At 36.4% G+C, this 16,651-nt stretch overlaps 1 protein-coding gene across 1 annotated transcript in view; it reads right to left on the reverse strand.

The window, feature by feature from the left end:
• Positions 1-1,885: 1,885 nt before the first annotated feature.
• The window catches only part of Osbp (oxysterol binding protein), a 30,542-nt gene continuing 15,776 nt past the window's right edge, over positions 1,886-16,651 (reverse strand). Inside the window, exons 8-15 of the mRNA XM_090114722.1 lie at positions 13,973-14,087; positions 11,102-11,288; positions 10,263-10,350; positions 9,410-9,583; positions 7,656-7,844; positions 7,094-7,236; positions 5,583-5,738; positions 1,886-5,134 (exon numbers count right to left, since the gene is read on the reverse strand). Coding sequence (XP_089970848.1) covers positions 4,939-5,134; positions 5,583-5,738; positions 7,094-7,236; positions 7,656-7,844; positions 9,410-9,583; positions 10,263-10,350; positions 11,102-11,288; positions 13,973-14,087 — 1,248 coding nt within the window. The 3' untranslated portion in view covers positions 1,886-4,938. The remainder of the gene's footprint in view (positions 5,135-5,582; positions 5,739-7,093; positions 7,237-7,655; positions 7,845-9,409; positions 9,584-10,262; positions 10,351-11,101; positions 11,289-13,972; positions 14,088-16,651) is intronic.

Below are 16,651 nucleotides of genomic sequence, written 5' to 3' on the forward strand. Positions count from 1 at the left end.
CAAAAACCAGAATCTATAGATTGCCGAAAGTAAAAACATTTTTTAAAATTCCTAAATCCTAAGTTATCGGTTTCTTGTAAGCAGGTGCTGATATCGGTGTTTTCACGGTGTACATTTAAAATCTATCAAGTTTATATAAATAAATATCTTGTTAAAAAAACAATATATGTAATTGGAAAAATTTTCTATGTAGGAACTATAATAATCTTAGATAATACTTAATTAATTAGTCTAATTTAACGAAAACACTGTTTTTTGGTTTCTACCTATCTAAGACATTGTTCAAATCCTTAGATTATGAAATGAAAAGTTAAACCTATGAATCCTTTTTTTTTTTTTTTTTTTTTTTTTTTTTTTTATAGTGGGGAAATCTTCTTAGATACCCCCGGCTCCCGGGGATGGAGCCGTGGTTATGTCGGATTTCTACCGACTAAAACCCCACTCTGTTCCATCGCGCTGCTTTGGACGGAACTGCGGGAACGGTTACGACTCTACCGCGTGTCCCGCCCAGCAGATGCCCGTTTCCAGGCCCACCACTAGAACACCCCTCGCTGGTGGCTGCTGGAACGAAGGCTTACGCCACCAACGCGCAGACAATGGATCTTTCCCCGCTCCATTATCTGCGTTCCCCCGAAAAACCTATGAATCCTGCATAAAGTTACGAAATTTCACTAGGATAGGTTTGGTCATATTGAAAAATATGAATTTTCTAAGGAATTGCAAATGTAATGCCGTATTACGTAAGTACACGCTTACATCTATATACAGTTTTGTTTCGTTAAAATTGGTATAGTGATAGTCCTTAGTCAATTAAATTTTTTATACAATCCGTATAACGTATTCAAATTTATTTTTATACAAAACAGAGCAGGCATTCGACCGCAATCACACGGTGGTAAGTGTAGATGCGGTCGAACGTTTATCATGCCTGTCCTGAAAAATGCATATTCACTCTTGTCTAAAGAGGTGAAAATTATAGTTTTCAAATTTCAGGAAACACGGAAGGGAAATTCCACTCCTTTGCAGTTCGAATTAAAAATATATCTCAGCGTTTAGTGCGTAATCAAGGTATATTCGGATGCACGTTCACCAAAGTGCAGCCGATAAAAAATGGAAAGACATTCGCTCTTATATTATAGCATTAACACATTCGCACGAATAGCAAGGCGAATAATGATCACGCATTAATTACTGTATTGTGTAATTTGTAGAAAATAAACCAGTGTCTGACAGCAGCTCGCTCGCTCGGACCACAGCTCGGACGACACGGGTCTTTGCTTGCAGTCGCCGGTGTGGGAAAAACGCATTGCGGCTAGAATGTCAGTCGCGCTGCTGTATTGAAAAAATTCTTAGCTCAATGAATGTGTTAAATAAATAATACAACATTTTCTATGAACGATTTTTTATTTATTTTCCTTTACGATTTTCCCAAAGACTGTTTCTGACAATATTCTTTATAAAGTGCAATTTAATAGGTATCGAGGCGGTTATAATTTTATTTTTATGACAGTATAACATATTTGTATAATTAATTCTTACTAGGTTTCCGCCCGCGGCTTCACCCGCGTTTTTAAGAAAAACCCGCATACCTAGTTCCCGTTCCTATGGGATTTCCGGGATAAAGTAGCTTATGCCTTATTCTGGGTTTTTAGCAACCTACATACCAAATTTCGTTGTAATCGGTTATTTGCGTGAAAGAGTAACAAACATCCATTCTCATAAACTTTCGCATTTATAATTTTAGTAGGATTTTTACTTGATAAAACCCTAAAATTTTAAGTTAAGTTTAGAAAGTACATGTAGATCGGTCCCATTATTTTGTTTGCCCTTGCCCTTGATTAGTATCAAATAGTAAAGTAAGGGTCGTAAGTAAAACAATCAAGAATATTTTCGATATAGTTTATTTTTATACTCAACATGATACAGATGTTATGGCTTTGTATTCAAACATCATTCTATTAATAAAAATATTAACAAATATCTTACATCCACGTAAAAATGTACAATTTGTAATAGATCTTACAAAATATCCTAAACTTCGTCCAAGTCGGTATCAAAGATCCGGGCACAGACACACGAGACGTTTGATAGAGACCTGACGTCGTCACGCGGCGTCACTCCCACCATAAGGCATGCGTGTTCTGTCAGGAACGACTTCGTATATTGAATATTCGCCCTTGCAACAATACGGAACTGTTATACACCTTATTGTTTATTTGGACGCAAGAGCAATGCTTAGTTTTGGAATAAATTTGCGATTATTTACAATATAGAAATATAAAAAGAAATCATTTTATTTTATAACATAAGAAATAAAACCTTTGTTGAACAGTTAACAGTTCGCGTGAAATTTGAGTTCAAAACTGGAAGCAGATTCAAAGTTCTACAAGGATGACATTATTTATATCGTATCTCTATTTGATTTTAGTGAACTGCAACTAACTGAAACTTGAACAAAAATCATTTTAGACAACATACAAATAGAAACACGACTAAATGACTGTATACACTCCTCATAGCACCTATTATTTTTCCGTATATGTTACTAGTAATTTAATTTACACTATAATGAGAAATTCTGTGATTTAAAAGCAAATAGATAATTTACTAAGTCCTAATTATCAAAGCGAGTTTAATATATACATAGTGGTGTTTGATGTTGATCCGATTGACGTGTTCTTCATACAATAGTTGATTTCGTTGTATTTACTGTTAAAAAATAATTTTATTGTATATTTTTTTTATAGGAGTCAATACAAAATATAAATCTATTGAATTAGGCCATAAAGCCATGACACCCCCGACATTTTTTATTTATTTTTTAACTAGTTGCACACATATACATTGTTTTCTACATCAATTTCAACAATTTTGCTAAGGGCTCAAAAATTTGAACACGTTTTTTTACAAAATAATTTTTTTTTCAAAAAACAATAATAATTTAAGAAATAAAATATTTTACTTTTATTACATTATAAACTTAAATTAAAGCAAACTAAACAAATATACGAGAAATAATGGAATGAGTACCAGTTTCAATGGTGTACCCATAGAGTTAATAAACATCTCATACTTATAAAATAAAATCATATTATGTTAAAATTATACGTGCACAAGAATAAATACGACAAAATGCTGCAGCATAAAGGACAAGCATACTATGACATATTAGGATATAATTTTTAAACAGATTCCAATGGTTTTTGTTACATTTGAGTAAAAAATAATAATTAACATTTAAATTATCTGTAAGCTGTCATAGTACGCCACTCGACAATTTTTCCCTATGAGTTAAGACGCAAAGTTACAGCGCAGGTAAAAGTTTTGAAATATAGACAAAATGATGGATAACTGTTTAAAAATAACCTAGAGATTACAATTGTCATATCAGTATATCTCGAATTGTACTAGATCTTTGACCGAACATTGCATTTGCAAACAGACAATAAATAAAAATTGTGTTGTTTAGCTGCAAAATATTGCATTTACAAGCAATTAAGAAATGGATCGCATAATTTTACGATTCAAAAGTGACATTGAAATAAGCTTATATAGACAAGTTAATAAGCAAAGTATGATTATTTGTATTAAAGTTTTTATTGAATTATGATCGATTTTAGAAATAAGCAAAAGCACAACCATTTTTTAATGAACCAGTTTTGATGCAAATATTGAGTTGTAAAATGTTAACAATTACTTCCTTAATACTGCTTTTATGACCTTACATTACTTGTATTCCATATTTTCAGCAATATTTCTATTCATTTTATGTCATTTGACGTATGTTGAATTAAATGCAAGCATTGCTGTCTTTTCCTATTTCAATTATTATACATTAACATGGCTATATAAATTAAATTATTTTTTTTATTGTAGGATGGCAAATTGCCATTTGCTGTTTTTATTTTTAGTATCGTAGGACCAACTTTGTATCTGCTTAAGCTGCAATAGATTTGATTTCAAATTAGTAAAAAAACTTAATTTATGTCAAAATATTTTGTTTTAAATTTACACTTTTCTCTTTATAGTATTCCCACAGTATTCGTAGATGTCGGGACAGGCTGATGTATTTTGGATTTTTTGAGATTTCCATTTTTAAATCTGATAACTTAGTTGGAACATATAAGTCGACTCGAGGGACCATCTTTGTAAAGTATCGAATGTATCGAGCTTAAAGTAGCAGCGCATGGCCTTTAGAATATATTGGAACATTTGGCCACCTACACAAGTACTGTTTAGTTACCGATCACTCCTCAAAGAACCGTTGCATTTGCGTAATTCTATATAGTACATATAGTAGGTGCTGCCATATTCGTCAACTGTCCAAACTAAACCGCGTATTGATCAAAAACTGGCGCTTATTAAAACCGCACTAGTTATACGCTCGTGTGTGCGGCTGAAGATGTCAGATCACACGTGTTCTGCTACAAAGGACCAAACTAGTAACTCATCGCCAATGTAAAGCACTAATTTAGATGTTATTGGACGCGCGCAGCTGAAAAATACGCGTATCCGACTCGAAGAACCAACCATCCCCACATTCAATAGGGCACTAGTAAATTGTCATGCTTGAGTAGGTACAAGACGGTCAAAACTTCACGCGTATACAATATTCCATCCGTTCTTTACACATATACAAGTTGTGTCTACATTTCATTCCATGTCTGCATAAATTGAAGTTTAGTAGTCAGATGTTAATTGTTTGCGATGTATATGTGAGAATACGCGTATCCGTCTCGAAGGACCAAATCCAGCACACCGTTCTATCGTCCACCGTCTTGTGCAGGTATTCCGTCTGTTCTTTGAATCAACTCAGCGTACACATATAGCACTAGTAAGATGTAACTCGTGCGCGGGTACACGAAACATCCAAAACACGCGTATTCCGTCTGAAGGACCACCACAGCACACATCACTAGCCGTGCACTATCACTATCACTAGAAGATGTCGGGGCAGTTGGCCCAGTGCTGGCGCTGCTTGCACTCCCAGTACTGGTTGTTGTACAGGTGGCGCAGGTGCGGCTGGCCCGGCGCCGCCTGCCGCGTGAACCACAGCGGCGCGCGCGGCGCCGGCGGGGCCGAGCCCGCGGCCGCTGCTGCCTCCGCGGCCGACTCGAGCTCCCGGCGCGCCGCACTGCAAGGGAATAGACAATTTTATTGCTAAATCATATATTTTTCCTACAATAACATGATATTTTAGTTCTGTTTTGAAAAGAGCGAGCGAGAATAGAATGGGAAAAAAGGAAGCTTTTACTGATAATAGCTACAAAATATACAAGGACCCAGATGGTGAAACGAAAATTAATTACTTGTACTGAAAACTCGTAATTTAATATTTCTATATAATATGTTCCAACACATCATAAAGATTTTTGAAAATTTCTAAATCAAACTTAACTATATTAATCCATCAGGCCCCAGAATCACAGACACAATAGAAAGTCGCGGTCGGATCTGGCCTCTCGATGGTTGAGAGGTTAAAACATATAAAGCCTTTCTAAATGAATTCTGAATAACTACCATAAAATATATTTTCCAACTCATTTATAGTAAAACAAGTGAATATTATTAGTATTATATACCGCTGCTTCTCCTCGAGGCGCAGCTTCTCGGCGTTGGCCTCGTCCCAGAGCCCCTCCTCCATGAGGCGCTGGTCGGGCCGCAGCCGCGAGTCGGTCGGCGCCACGCCCGACTCCGGCTCGTTCAGCTGCGCCGCCAGCAGCGTGAAGTTGTACCATCTGCATAGTGCACATACATAATATGTATTAAATTATAATGTTACGTGTTCATTTACTAAATAAAACATTTGTACCAGCGTATCAAGTAATAACTTATTTATGTTACTTGAATTATTGAAGTGAAAACTTCTTTAGCGGCGTTGAGCACTTTTTCTGTAATGGGTATAAAATCTTAAACTCGCGTCAGGACACGTGACCTAATCGAAAAAGCGTAAGACGGATACCATTCCAAAATATCAAACATGCTCAACATCAATCAAGTTTTCACTTCTGCCGGCACTCCCGGAGTGCAACCCGTCTTTTTTGTGAAAGCAGATAGGTATTTAACCATAGGATACACGCTCAGTCTGGCGTCAGTGCAGTCCATCAGTCTGCTCAGAATGACGGGAGAATTATCGTCTAACCGGTTGACTGACGGACTGATGGTTCAGAATACCCGTGTTTTTCATCGATCATTCTGGCATCAGTGTAAGCCGGATCAAACTGATGGACTGAACTGACGCCAGACTGAGCGTGTAACCTATGAATAACACGCTTGCGCGTTTTTGGTTATGATTTTTCAATTTAAATGTATAGGTATGGAGGTATGTATGTATATCTTTTTATGTGGTCACTAACGAGTGCAATGTATACGAACGCACGCGCGTACATCTATAATGAAGTAATAAGTATAAGTGACTTTCTGAGCGTGTGTATATTCGCGAGAGTGGTGTATTTGTATATGAAGCATGTATGCGAGTGTGTGTGTGTGCGCGCACTCACTTATAAAGTATTTGTTACTGTGCATTGTTGCATGCAAACAAAATATTCGTGTCAGTGTATGCGAATCATGTTTTCGTGAGTGCACGTAGTGTTATTTTTTTAGTATCTGTCATGGGTCTGTTCACGTATAATATGTATTTATATGGATAACTAGTTATTCCGCGCGGTTTCACCCGCATTGCTCTGCTCTTGTTGGTCTTAGCGTGATGATTGCAGGGCATCGCGCCATACCATCGGAGACCGCCGGACATAAGAGGCCTACCACGTGACCTAGTCTCCTAGGACACGACCGCTTCCTCACCGCTGGCTGACGGGCGCTCCCCGGCACTCTGCCGGCGGGCTCGACCTCGTAAGCGGCGGGTGGCTTCACCCACGGACATTCCTCCCTGCAGCAGCTAGCAGAACACCCGCGATACACGCTCGATCGCACTGCAGCAGGACACCTCCCGGACACGACACCTCGGACCATGAGGTCCCACCCAGTGCCCCGCCTGTAGTTGCAGGCGGCGTTGCCACCACTGAAAGGGGCCGTCGCCCCGAGGCCTGTGAAGGCCTGCGGAAAGACCCCGCGATCGTATATATGCAGTGCTCACTTGTCCGCGTCGGGCGGCGCGGGCACGCGCTGCCAGGCGAGCACGAACTTGCCGGTCTTGCACACGGTGTTGTCGGGCGACGCGCTCGTCACCGCCGCCACCTCCACGCGCGCGTCCCAGTGCCCTTGCAGCACGTAGCGCGGCTAATGTGCACATAAATACATTATTACTTTGTGTTTTCTACACATTTATACAATTCTAAAGCTTCATTTTATATTAAAAAAAAAATCGATCACAGGACTTTTGAGAGGCGTTTGTTTCCCCGGTTTTGTGCTTTTTGTGGTCTTTAAAAATGTCTCAGTTGCTTAAAATGCTATTTTTTATATTATTTTGCAAGACTCGTTAATGTAAACTTTAAGAGCACCGACTTAAAATCATTTTAACGAAATAACAATAGTTTTATATTTCTTATCAAATATACCTCAATATGAGCTAATTTTATATTTATTTCGAATTACACATCCGCATCAAATAGTCATCAATCATCATCACCAAGTAATTACCAAAATTGATATCACTATCATTATAAATTGTCCACATTATCAGTATAATCAACACTAACCACGCCGTTGGGGTCCTTGATGACCCCGGTGACCTTCCGCTGCGTGTCCCTGCTGAAGTACCCGTAGGGCAGGTACTTGAGGTGCGCCACGTACCCGGTGGCCGGGCCCGCCTCGCCCACTATCTCCATGTCCCCGTGGTTGTCCACCCACAGCTTGCCCACTATTATGTTGTGCACTGTTGTTGTTACCTATAATCGTGTAAATGTTTCCCATGCATCATTTCAATGTAACTACAATATACTGCACTATGATGGCAGTTATAGTTCCAATCGAAGCAGCAACTATTCATCAATAATACAAATGATAAAAAGGACATAAGAATGATTAGAGAATAATAAATTATAATAAGTATTAAGTACCTACAACAAAATTTTAAAGAGCTAAGTGCATTGAATTAACGATTTATTTAACTTATGAAATAAAATTTATGCACAACTCAAACAAATGTACATATATTTTCTAACATCTTATAAATTTACAACATATTGTAGTCTAATCAACTACAAAATCCAAAATGACCAGTCTCCCAAACCTTAGTCCACCGATATCTACTCCCCGAGCGTCTGAACAGCACCAGGGTCTCCGCGTCAGGTGTGATCGTGATGAACTGTCCCCGAAAGTAGCTGGAGACTGAGAACTGCTGCCAGCACACCCAGCCACTGGCACCTTCACAGTGGGAGGCGCTGGTTGGTGGGTGGTGTTGCACCTGATTACTTACCTTTGTTAGATACTGTTGCGAGTGTGTTACGGCTAAAGGTAGGTGTGAACATAAACTTAAGATTAGCCGGCTAAACTTAGGTTTATCTTCGAGAAGCAGCTAAAGTTCGATAACATGTTTGTTTGCGTCGTGATATTCCATCTTTAGCCGGTTACTGTGCACATTCAGGGTATATTGATAATGCGTGTGAAGTGAGAATGTGCGCGTCAAAGCTCGATTAAAAAGTATGGGTAAATTAATATTTGTATATTTTTTTGTAGTCTATTATTTGCCTAATTATTATTAAAACTATTAATGTGTTGTTGAAATTAACCATTCTCACGTACATAATTTCCTTGATGAGCCATGACGACACAATAGTGTGCAGGATCATGCATATTCTTATTGTATGAGTGATGATTGTTGAGCATACTTTTAGTAAATATGAGTAATGAGTATGAATATTGAGATATAGAAGTTCAGTGTAGGCAGCATGGTAGTCTTGCTTGTAGGTCATGTTTATAGTCAGTACTGTTTTTACTTTTATTGGATTATGAAAATGATGTTCTCTCACAATCCAAAATGTTAGCATGTAAACAATGAATCGTCAATATATGTTGTAAAGATTATATTGTTATTGTAACTACCTTCTAACTTACCTAAGAGCCTTTCTCCTGCCTTAATTTGTAAACAACATCGTTTTACCTACCTGCTTATAACTGCCTGATATTTCTCGCGCCTGCTCTCCGCTACCTAACATACACAAACTGACATTTTATATAACAAAAGTTTCACGGAACGTATTTGAAAACGTCGCCCTATGCCTTAATTTGATATCAAGTAATCAATAAAAAGTCAAGTAAACAATGTGTCCAAATGCATAGCTTTTCCTTACAACATAGTCAATGTTTATAACTTTAGTGTCCTCATATAGTGTCACACACAACAAATCACATGTTAAATTCCGTACCTCTCCCCGTATTAATAAAAAAAGCCGCAATCCCCCCCCCAACACAAGGCGACACGTGTTCAAATACGCCCCCCCCCCACACGCACCTTCCGCCACGAGTACTTGTTGCCGCTGCCGACGAAGTACGCGTAGGCGCCGCCGAGCGGTATGACCTGCAGGTACTTGCCGCGGAACTTGCTCGTCATAGTGAACTCCTGCCAGCACTGCCAGCCGGACGCGCCCTCGCAGAACTGCGCCACCATCGGCGGGTGGTGCGACACCTGACCGGCGCAACGCGGTTAGTTTTTTTTTTGTTTCGATCGTTTTAAATATACATAGTACGATTTGCATCGAACCGTTAAATGTTTAGAGTTTTTTTATGAAGGAGCCAAATTTGACGCTTACATCCAGGAGAACGTGTATTGGTTAAATAGCGTAAGATGTTTTTGGCGCAGAACAAAAAAACAATGATAATAGACAAAACGGTTTTTTATTGGAGCCAATTGTTTTTTTATAAATTTAAGAACTAAATATAGTTTTTTCTGTTTTAATTCTAAATATAGATTGTTCTGTTTAGTATAACAATATAGACTTACAAGCAATAACATTCGGTTTTTACAACGCCAGTTATAAATTACGTGTTTTTCGCACATCATTATTTTTCTTCTTTTCACTTAACATACAACTATAATATTATATTAAATTAAAGAGTAACAAATGGCGAGGATTTACATAAAGAGAGACGGGATAGGAAAGGCAGGAGAAAGGCTAAGGTAAAGTAAAGGTAAGGTAAAGGTTTTAAGGATATACTGACAAAAGGATATTGGAAACATGTAAGTAGAGATTAATTATAATTATTAAATTATATTTTAACAATATTCGTTAGGATTCATGTTTGCAATAGCCCGAAAACAAAATACGTATTTATAAAACAATACAACAGTAAAAACAATAACTTGCCTGTTCGCTTATGACTCGCCAGCCGAGGTCCGACATACGATCGCATTCATATGTCTCACCCAATAACGGGTTAAATGGTTTTGTCGTTCTGAAATAAAAAATAATTAAGATAATTATTGTACTTATTTCAATTATTATGTTAATAAGAAACCGTAGTTTACAGTAAACTAAGTGACCGCAGTGTCTAAAACTTTACAAATTATATACTATATTAAAATTTTTCCTCAAAAACGACGTTATCAATTTGTGAAGGCTGTTGGTTTAATTTTTGAGTCTACCGCGAATGTATGGACAGACTTTTTATAATATGTAGTGATATATTAATAATGCATCAATAATTATATAAAAATAATTAAGCTAGAAGTAATTCCCGCATAATTTACACAATTTCCCTCATTATTTGACTATTCCCTACTAACAAACATACACTCAAAACCACCCACCTATTAGCCGTAGTAGCATACGAAGAAACCGTAAAAGCCGCTACATAGGCCAATTGATGTGCCGGGTCAGAGAAGGTGGCCGCTTGGTCCAGTATCGACGAGTACTCGTAGTCCTCATTATTTTATTTGACTATTCCCTACTCACAGGCCGCCTCCTTGGTACAGTGGTTGACGTGTGAGCGTAGAACCGAGGGGTCCTGGGTTCGATTCCCGGTGGAGACGAAGAAAAAAAAAAATGTCTCGGTCTGGCAGGACACAGAAGGCTGATCACCTACTTGTCCCTAAAGAAAATCGATCAGTGAAACAGATGTATGAATAATGCATCTGCCCCTTACTGCCCACTACGGGGACACGGGACTTCACTTTACTCACAAACATATACTCATAACCACCCACCTATTAGCCGTAGTAGCATACGAAGAAACCGTAAAAGCCGCTACATAGGCCAATTGATGTGCCGGGTCTGAGAAAGTGGCCGCTTGGTCCAGTATCGACGAGTACTCGTAGTCCTCTGTTAGCCGCTGCAGCATGGAGAGGGGCTCGCTGAAGTTCACGGGTATCGGGATCTTGGATAGCTCCTTGCCTATTGTGGATGTTTAGTATGAGATGATCAATATAATATATTATTATTTATTACTTTTTTTATTATTATTTTTTTTTTAGTATAGATTGCTTTCATTCTATCATAGTTTTTTGTCTCGTAGTAAATAAGAACACAACTTTTACATAAACATCTTCACTTAACCCGTGACACGTTCTACGCACAATATTTGTGTCGTAACGCAAATTGTACTGTAGTGTACTGCGCACAAACTCTGTGCCTAACGCGGCCCGTGACATTGAAGGCCATCTGTAGTGAATTACAAGTGAATGTTTCCAGTATAAAAAATATTTCTCTATGCCTTAAACATTTATAATTCGAATCGACACGACTCCGAGACAGGCAATAGAGACCAAAACCACAAAATAAAAAAAAAAAGTGAATCATTGATTGAGTTGCGTCATCGGCCATAGTTTGTGACATTTGTCTTGTTCAACGAATATTTGGATTGTGAATTATGCCGAGAGGAATAATTAGATGAGTGATAATTGAGACGTATATTACTGGAAATTTTACGTAGAATACGTTTATGATATTGGTTTTAGGGATATTTGAAGAATACTCAGTGAAAAAGTGTCTCAACTTTTCAGTGCGGAAGACGCAAAATGGCGCTTTTTTTCTTGTTTGTGAATAATGGAGATTTGTTATTATTCATAGTGAAATACCTTGTGTTAAATGTGTGAAAATATAAGTGAATGTATTTGGCAATCGTGTAGTGATATGAAAACGTGAATATGATCATTTGATGACTCAGCATTATCATGTAAAGGTTAGTATGTAAGCAATTAAAATTAAAACAAAAGAAAATCATTTTTTTATAATTTTATAGAAAAAATATATCGTCATGATTACATTTTTATGCTATAACTAGTTTCTTCCTCTTTCCAAAAATATATAATACATGGCATATAATTATAGAACAATAGGGTAAATAAAATTTTCAAACTCGGTAGTCATAAAAAAGCTAGATTTCGTGAACTCCCTTGACACTATCGGGATCGGTGCCGGCTGTGCGCCAGACGCGTGATAGGTTAACAAACTTTTGAAAAGCATCCTATTTATAGATTTCCTTGAAAGAGTTAAGGGAAGTAAAGTGTAAAATTAAGCTTTCAATTTAAATAAGTTTCAACAACAGTTGCAATACCTTTATCTTTTTCTAAATACAAGCCTAGATCCACGGTCTCCTTCTAATAGAATTTCCAGCGGTAAAATCAATTTAAAATACTTAAGAAAAAACACCATCTCGGCGTGAAAAGACAAATAGACAAACACACATACATTTAAATGTACAATAATCAAGTAAGATTGATTCCTAGAATAAGTTAATACAAGCCGTTGTTATGATACAAATGTTTTGTGTAAATAAGTCCATTATCAGTTCTGAGTCAGTGCGAAACACGATACCGAGGTAAACATCGATACATTATTGAATATTCATGTCGGCAGCAAAATGCGGCCGTCTTAATTTGCATTTTGTCAATTTCGCCAAGAAATTCAAATGAGTTTATTTTTATTAATTTCAGTCGTTTAAAAAATAACATTAACCTTTCTTCTGGTGTTTCAGAATTTTAAGTCACTAAAATTTAAATAACATTGTTGAATATTTATTTAAGAAAGCTTATTCAATTCTTAATATTTTGTTTTGTATTAAGATATTATGTATAAGATAAACAATTTATATTATGTATATAGTTTTTTTATCGTACGAACTAATAATAAACGCTAATCTTAATTAGTAAATAATCTCATTAGTAGTAATTCAATACCTACAATATAGTAAAGTAGTAAGATCCATAGATAAAAATAATAGCCTATTAAATAATCATTAATTGTTCTATTGAATTTATGTCACATATTGAATAGTCTTTGAGAGTTTAAACTAATATTATAAACCTGTGAGTTTGTTTCGTTACGCGCACATATCTCAAAAAATACTTTTTGTGTTGGATTGTCTATTTATCGAGGAAGACTACATAAAAAGTTGTTCTCCTTAAAGTAAGATGGTAAAATTGTGGGGAAAAGCAGGTATAATATTATTATTATAGACTAGCTTCCGCCCGCGACTCCGTCCGCGCGGAAAAATTAAGATTTATTTATTTCTACGTATTTTTCCGGGATAAAATGTATCCTATTTTATGCCCAGGATAATAAGGTATAATTATACCAAGTTTCATCGAAATCGAACCGTTAGTTTTTACGTGATGCCTTCACATACAGACAGACAGACAGACAGACAGACAGACAGACAGACAGACAAAAAATTTTTTAATCACATATTTGGGTTTGGTATCGATCCAGTAACACCCCCTGCTATTTATTTTTTCAATATTTTCAATGTACAGAATTGACCCTTCTACAGATTTATTATATGTATAGAATAGATTAGAAAGGGAATGCTATGGGCTGTAGAGCGAGTAGCATGCGAAAGCGGGTCAGTTCGACACTTTAACAGAGAGAATATTGCCGTATCCCATGTATTTTAATTACTTTCCCTCCAGGTTCCATTGAAAATTTCCACCGTGTATAATATAGACCACAGAGTTAAGTATTTCCATAGAGCTCACTGATACAGTTCTTCATTATGGACCACAAACAGAGCGAATAGTTAGGCTTACAAATAACAAGATACAGAGTATAGACCATAGAGTTATATACATAGAGCTCACCTATACAGTTCTTCATGATGGACCATAGACTAAGCGGGTAGTTGGGCTTGTCGGGCACGCGTGTGCGCCGCGGGTGACCTTCTACCACGCTGTCCGTTGCTTGAGATACATGTGGCTGGAAAGGTGTTATTTTGTCTATAAAATATTAATAAGCTCACTAAAAATAAAAAGTAACAAAAATGTCAGATGCCTTGTTTGCAAAAGACTATGCAATAATTTCTTGGCTTATGTATGCAGCTGTGAACGATATAATTGTACCATAAGTTAATAAAGAAATTAATATTAATTTGCCAAAAGACAATTCATTCAAATTGATGAACAAATTGAAAACCAAATCTTTTATGCATAAAGAAAGTGCGATTATAATATGTATTTCTACACACACCATAGAACTACAAATTGCATATTATAGTGCAAAGTTCATGAAATATAACAATTTGTGATAAGATTAGCTTACAATTTTAACTTATGATAAACAGACAAACAAGTGACTCACTATTTTTATTGTTAAGTAATACAAACAGAACTTTTGATTAATGAGATTACATACTTTAGTAATCCTGTATCCTGATAAACATAGTAAGCAAAGTTTTGAGACTTGTTTTAGTATTATTTTCTTGTGTTTGTTTTTACGCTAGTATTATATTTTTAGAAATTGAATATTTTAACGGATTTTAAACGAGATTTATTTATTATATTATCATCAGGATGTTTCGCACACTGCGGGCGTGGTCACGGGGAGACTAAGATGTTCGTCTTGACTTATTTTTGTTTCAAATAACAATTAGTGTTGTTATTTGGAAAACAAAATTAACCAAAATTCCCTATAATCTAACTTTCGTATAAAAATTTATTACGAGTGCTCACGTAACAAATTTGCGTGATCACATTAATTAATATTTAGTTCGCACCGGTGCAAAAACCGAAGTCATTCACTTAGTAACGTTGACCAATAAGGAGGCAGGTCAGGGCCAAGTACTAAATCTATATCGGTCAATTTTATTCAATCATAAATTGTTTATGTTCTTGCAAACGAGACGTCGCGGTCAAAAGGTGATGTAATTTAGGATGCGTCGCAAAATTGCGCTCTGAAGGACAATAGATGTAGCTGTATAGATTTTACTTAGCTGTTACATATTTATCTTGCTAAGGCGTTTGCGCAATTTTTTGCCCATATCCACGAAAATTTTGCTTGCACAATCTTTGCTTCTTCCTATCCTCGACTATGCTGATGCAAGCTACTTAGACCTTACTGAGGAGCAATTAAACAAATTAGAACGCCTTCAAAATTTTGCGATAAGATTTATTTTTGGTCTTCGCAAGTTCGACCATATCTCAGACTTCCGCTCACAACTCAGATGGCTTCCTATCCGCCTTCGCCGGAATACGCATCTCCTGTCCCTCCTATACTCAATCCTTTTCGATCCCAGAACTCCTTCCTACTTAAAAAAGAGATTTGTATTTATGGGCTCATCTCATGAGTGTAATTTGCGCTCCTCTAACAATCTTACGCTTTGTATGCCTGCTCACATTTCCAAATTTTATGATTCATCTTTTACCGTGCAAGCCGTAAGATTGTGGAACTCCCTACCAACCGCAATAAAGCAAGCGCAAACTCTGAATAGTTTTAAAGCTGTAATTAAAAAATATTATCTGTCCTCTTAGTCATTCTGTATCTGTTCTGTTTTACCTTTTTCTCTACTTGAAATTTTATATATCCTCTTCTGCACGTTTTTCTCTTATGTTATATAATTATGTAATTATATTATATATATTATAATTTTATACCTTTACCTATATCTATTATATTTATGTGTATTCACTTCTTGTAATGCACTATCTACCTTTTCAATCTTTTCATTTTCCTATATCCCAAGGTTGCCTGGAAGAAATCGCTTCTAAGCGATAAGGCCGCCAATTTGTACGGTGAAGATTCCTTCTGTATGAAATTGTATTTAATATCTGTGCATTGTACAATAAAGTGTTTTATTATTATTATTTTTTTTATATTTATTTTTCTCCTTTACTTGAAAGGGATACTCATTACACGCGGGCCTAGGCCAAGCGTGCAACGGAATACTTTATATTGTGTATGTTGATGATAAAGTGGATGATGTTAAGAACTTCCGCGTTATTCGGCATGTGTTAAGGATGGTTGCTTTCTGTAGCATGTTGAATGTGTGTGATGGTAGTTCTAGAGTGTTTAAATTGTGTATAAGTGTTTTAGGGATTATACCGGTGGCTGATAGAACTATCGGAACTATGTGGACTGTTTTCACATTCCATTGTGTTTTGATTTCTATGGCTAAATCCTGATACTTTCTTAATTTTTCTGATATAGTGGATTGTATATTATGTGAGTTAGGTATAGCTATATCTATTAAGTAAACATTTTGTTGAAATTTATCGTGTACAGTGATATCCGGTCTATTGTAATGAATTGTTTTATCGGTTATGATTGTCCTATCCCAGTAAATTTTATAATTACTATTGTCTAATATGATTTCGGGTTTATATTTATAGTATGGCTCTATTTTTTTGATGAAATTGTACTTATGAGCTAAGAATTGATGAATAATTGCTGCTACTTGGTCATGACGATGCTTATAATCAGTTTGCGCCAATGATTTACATGCTCCGGTAATGTGTTGAATATTTTCTATACCTGCGTTACAATGT

Source organism: Colias eurytheme, chromosome 21, assembly GCF_061535395.1.
Source record: "Colias eurytheme isolate Ceu_HAF_F1 chromosome 21, ilColEury1 Martin Lab GWU primary, whole genome shotgun sequence".
Classification (NCBI taxonomy): domain Eukaryota; kingdom Metazoa; phylum Arthropoda; class Insecta; order Lepidoptera; family Pieridae; genus Colias; species Colias eurytheme.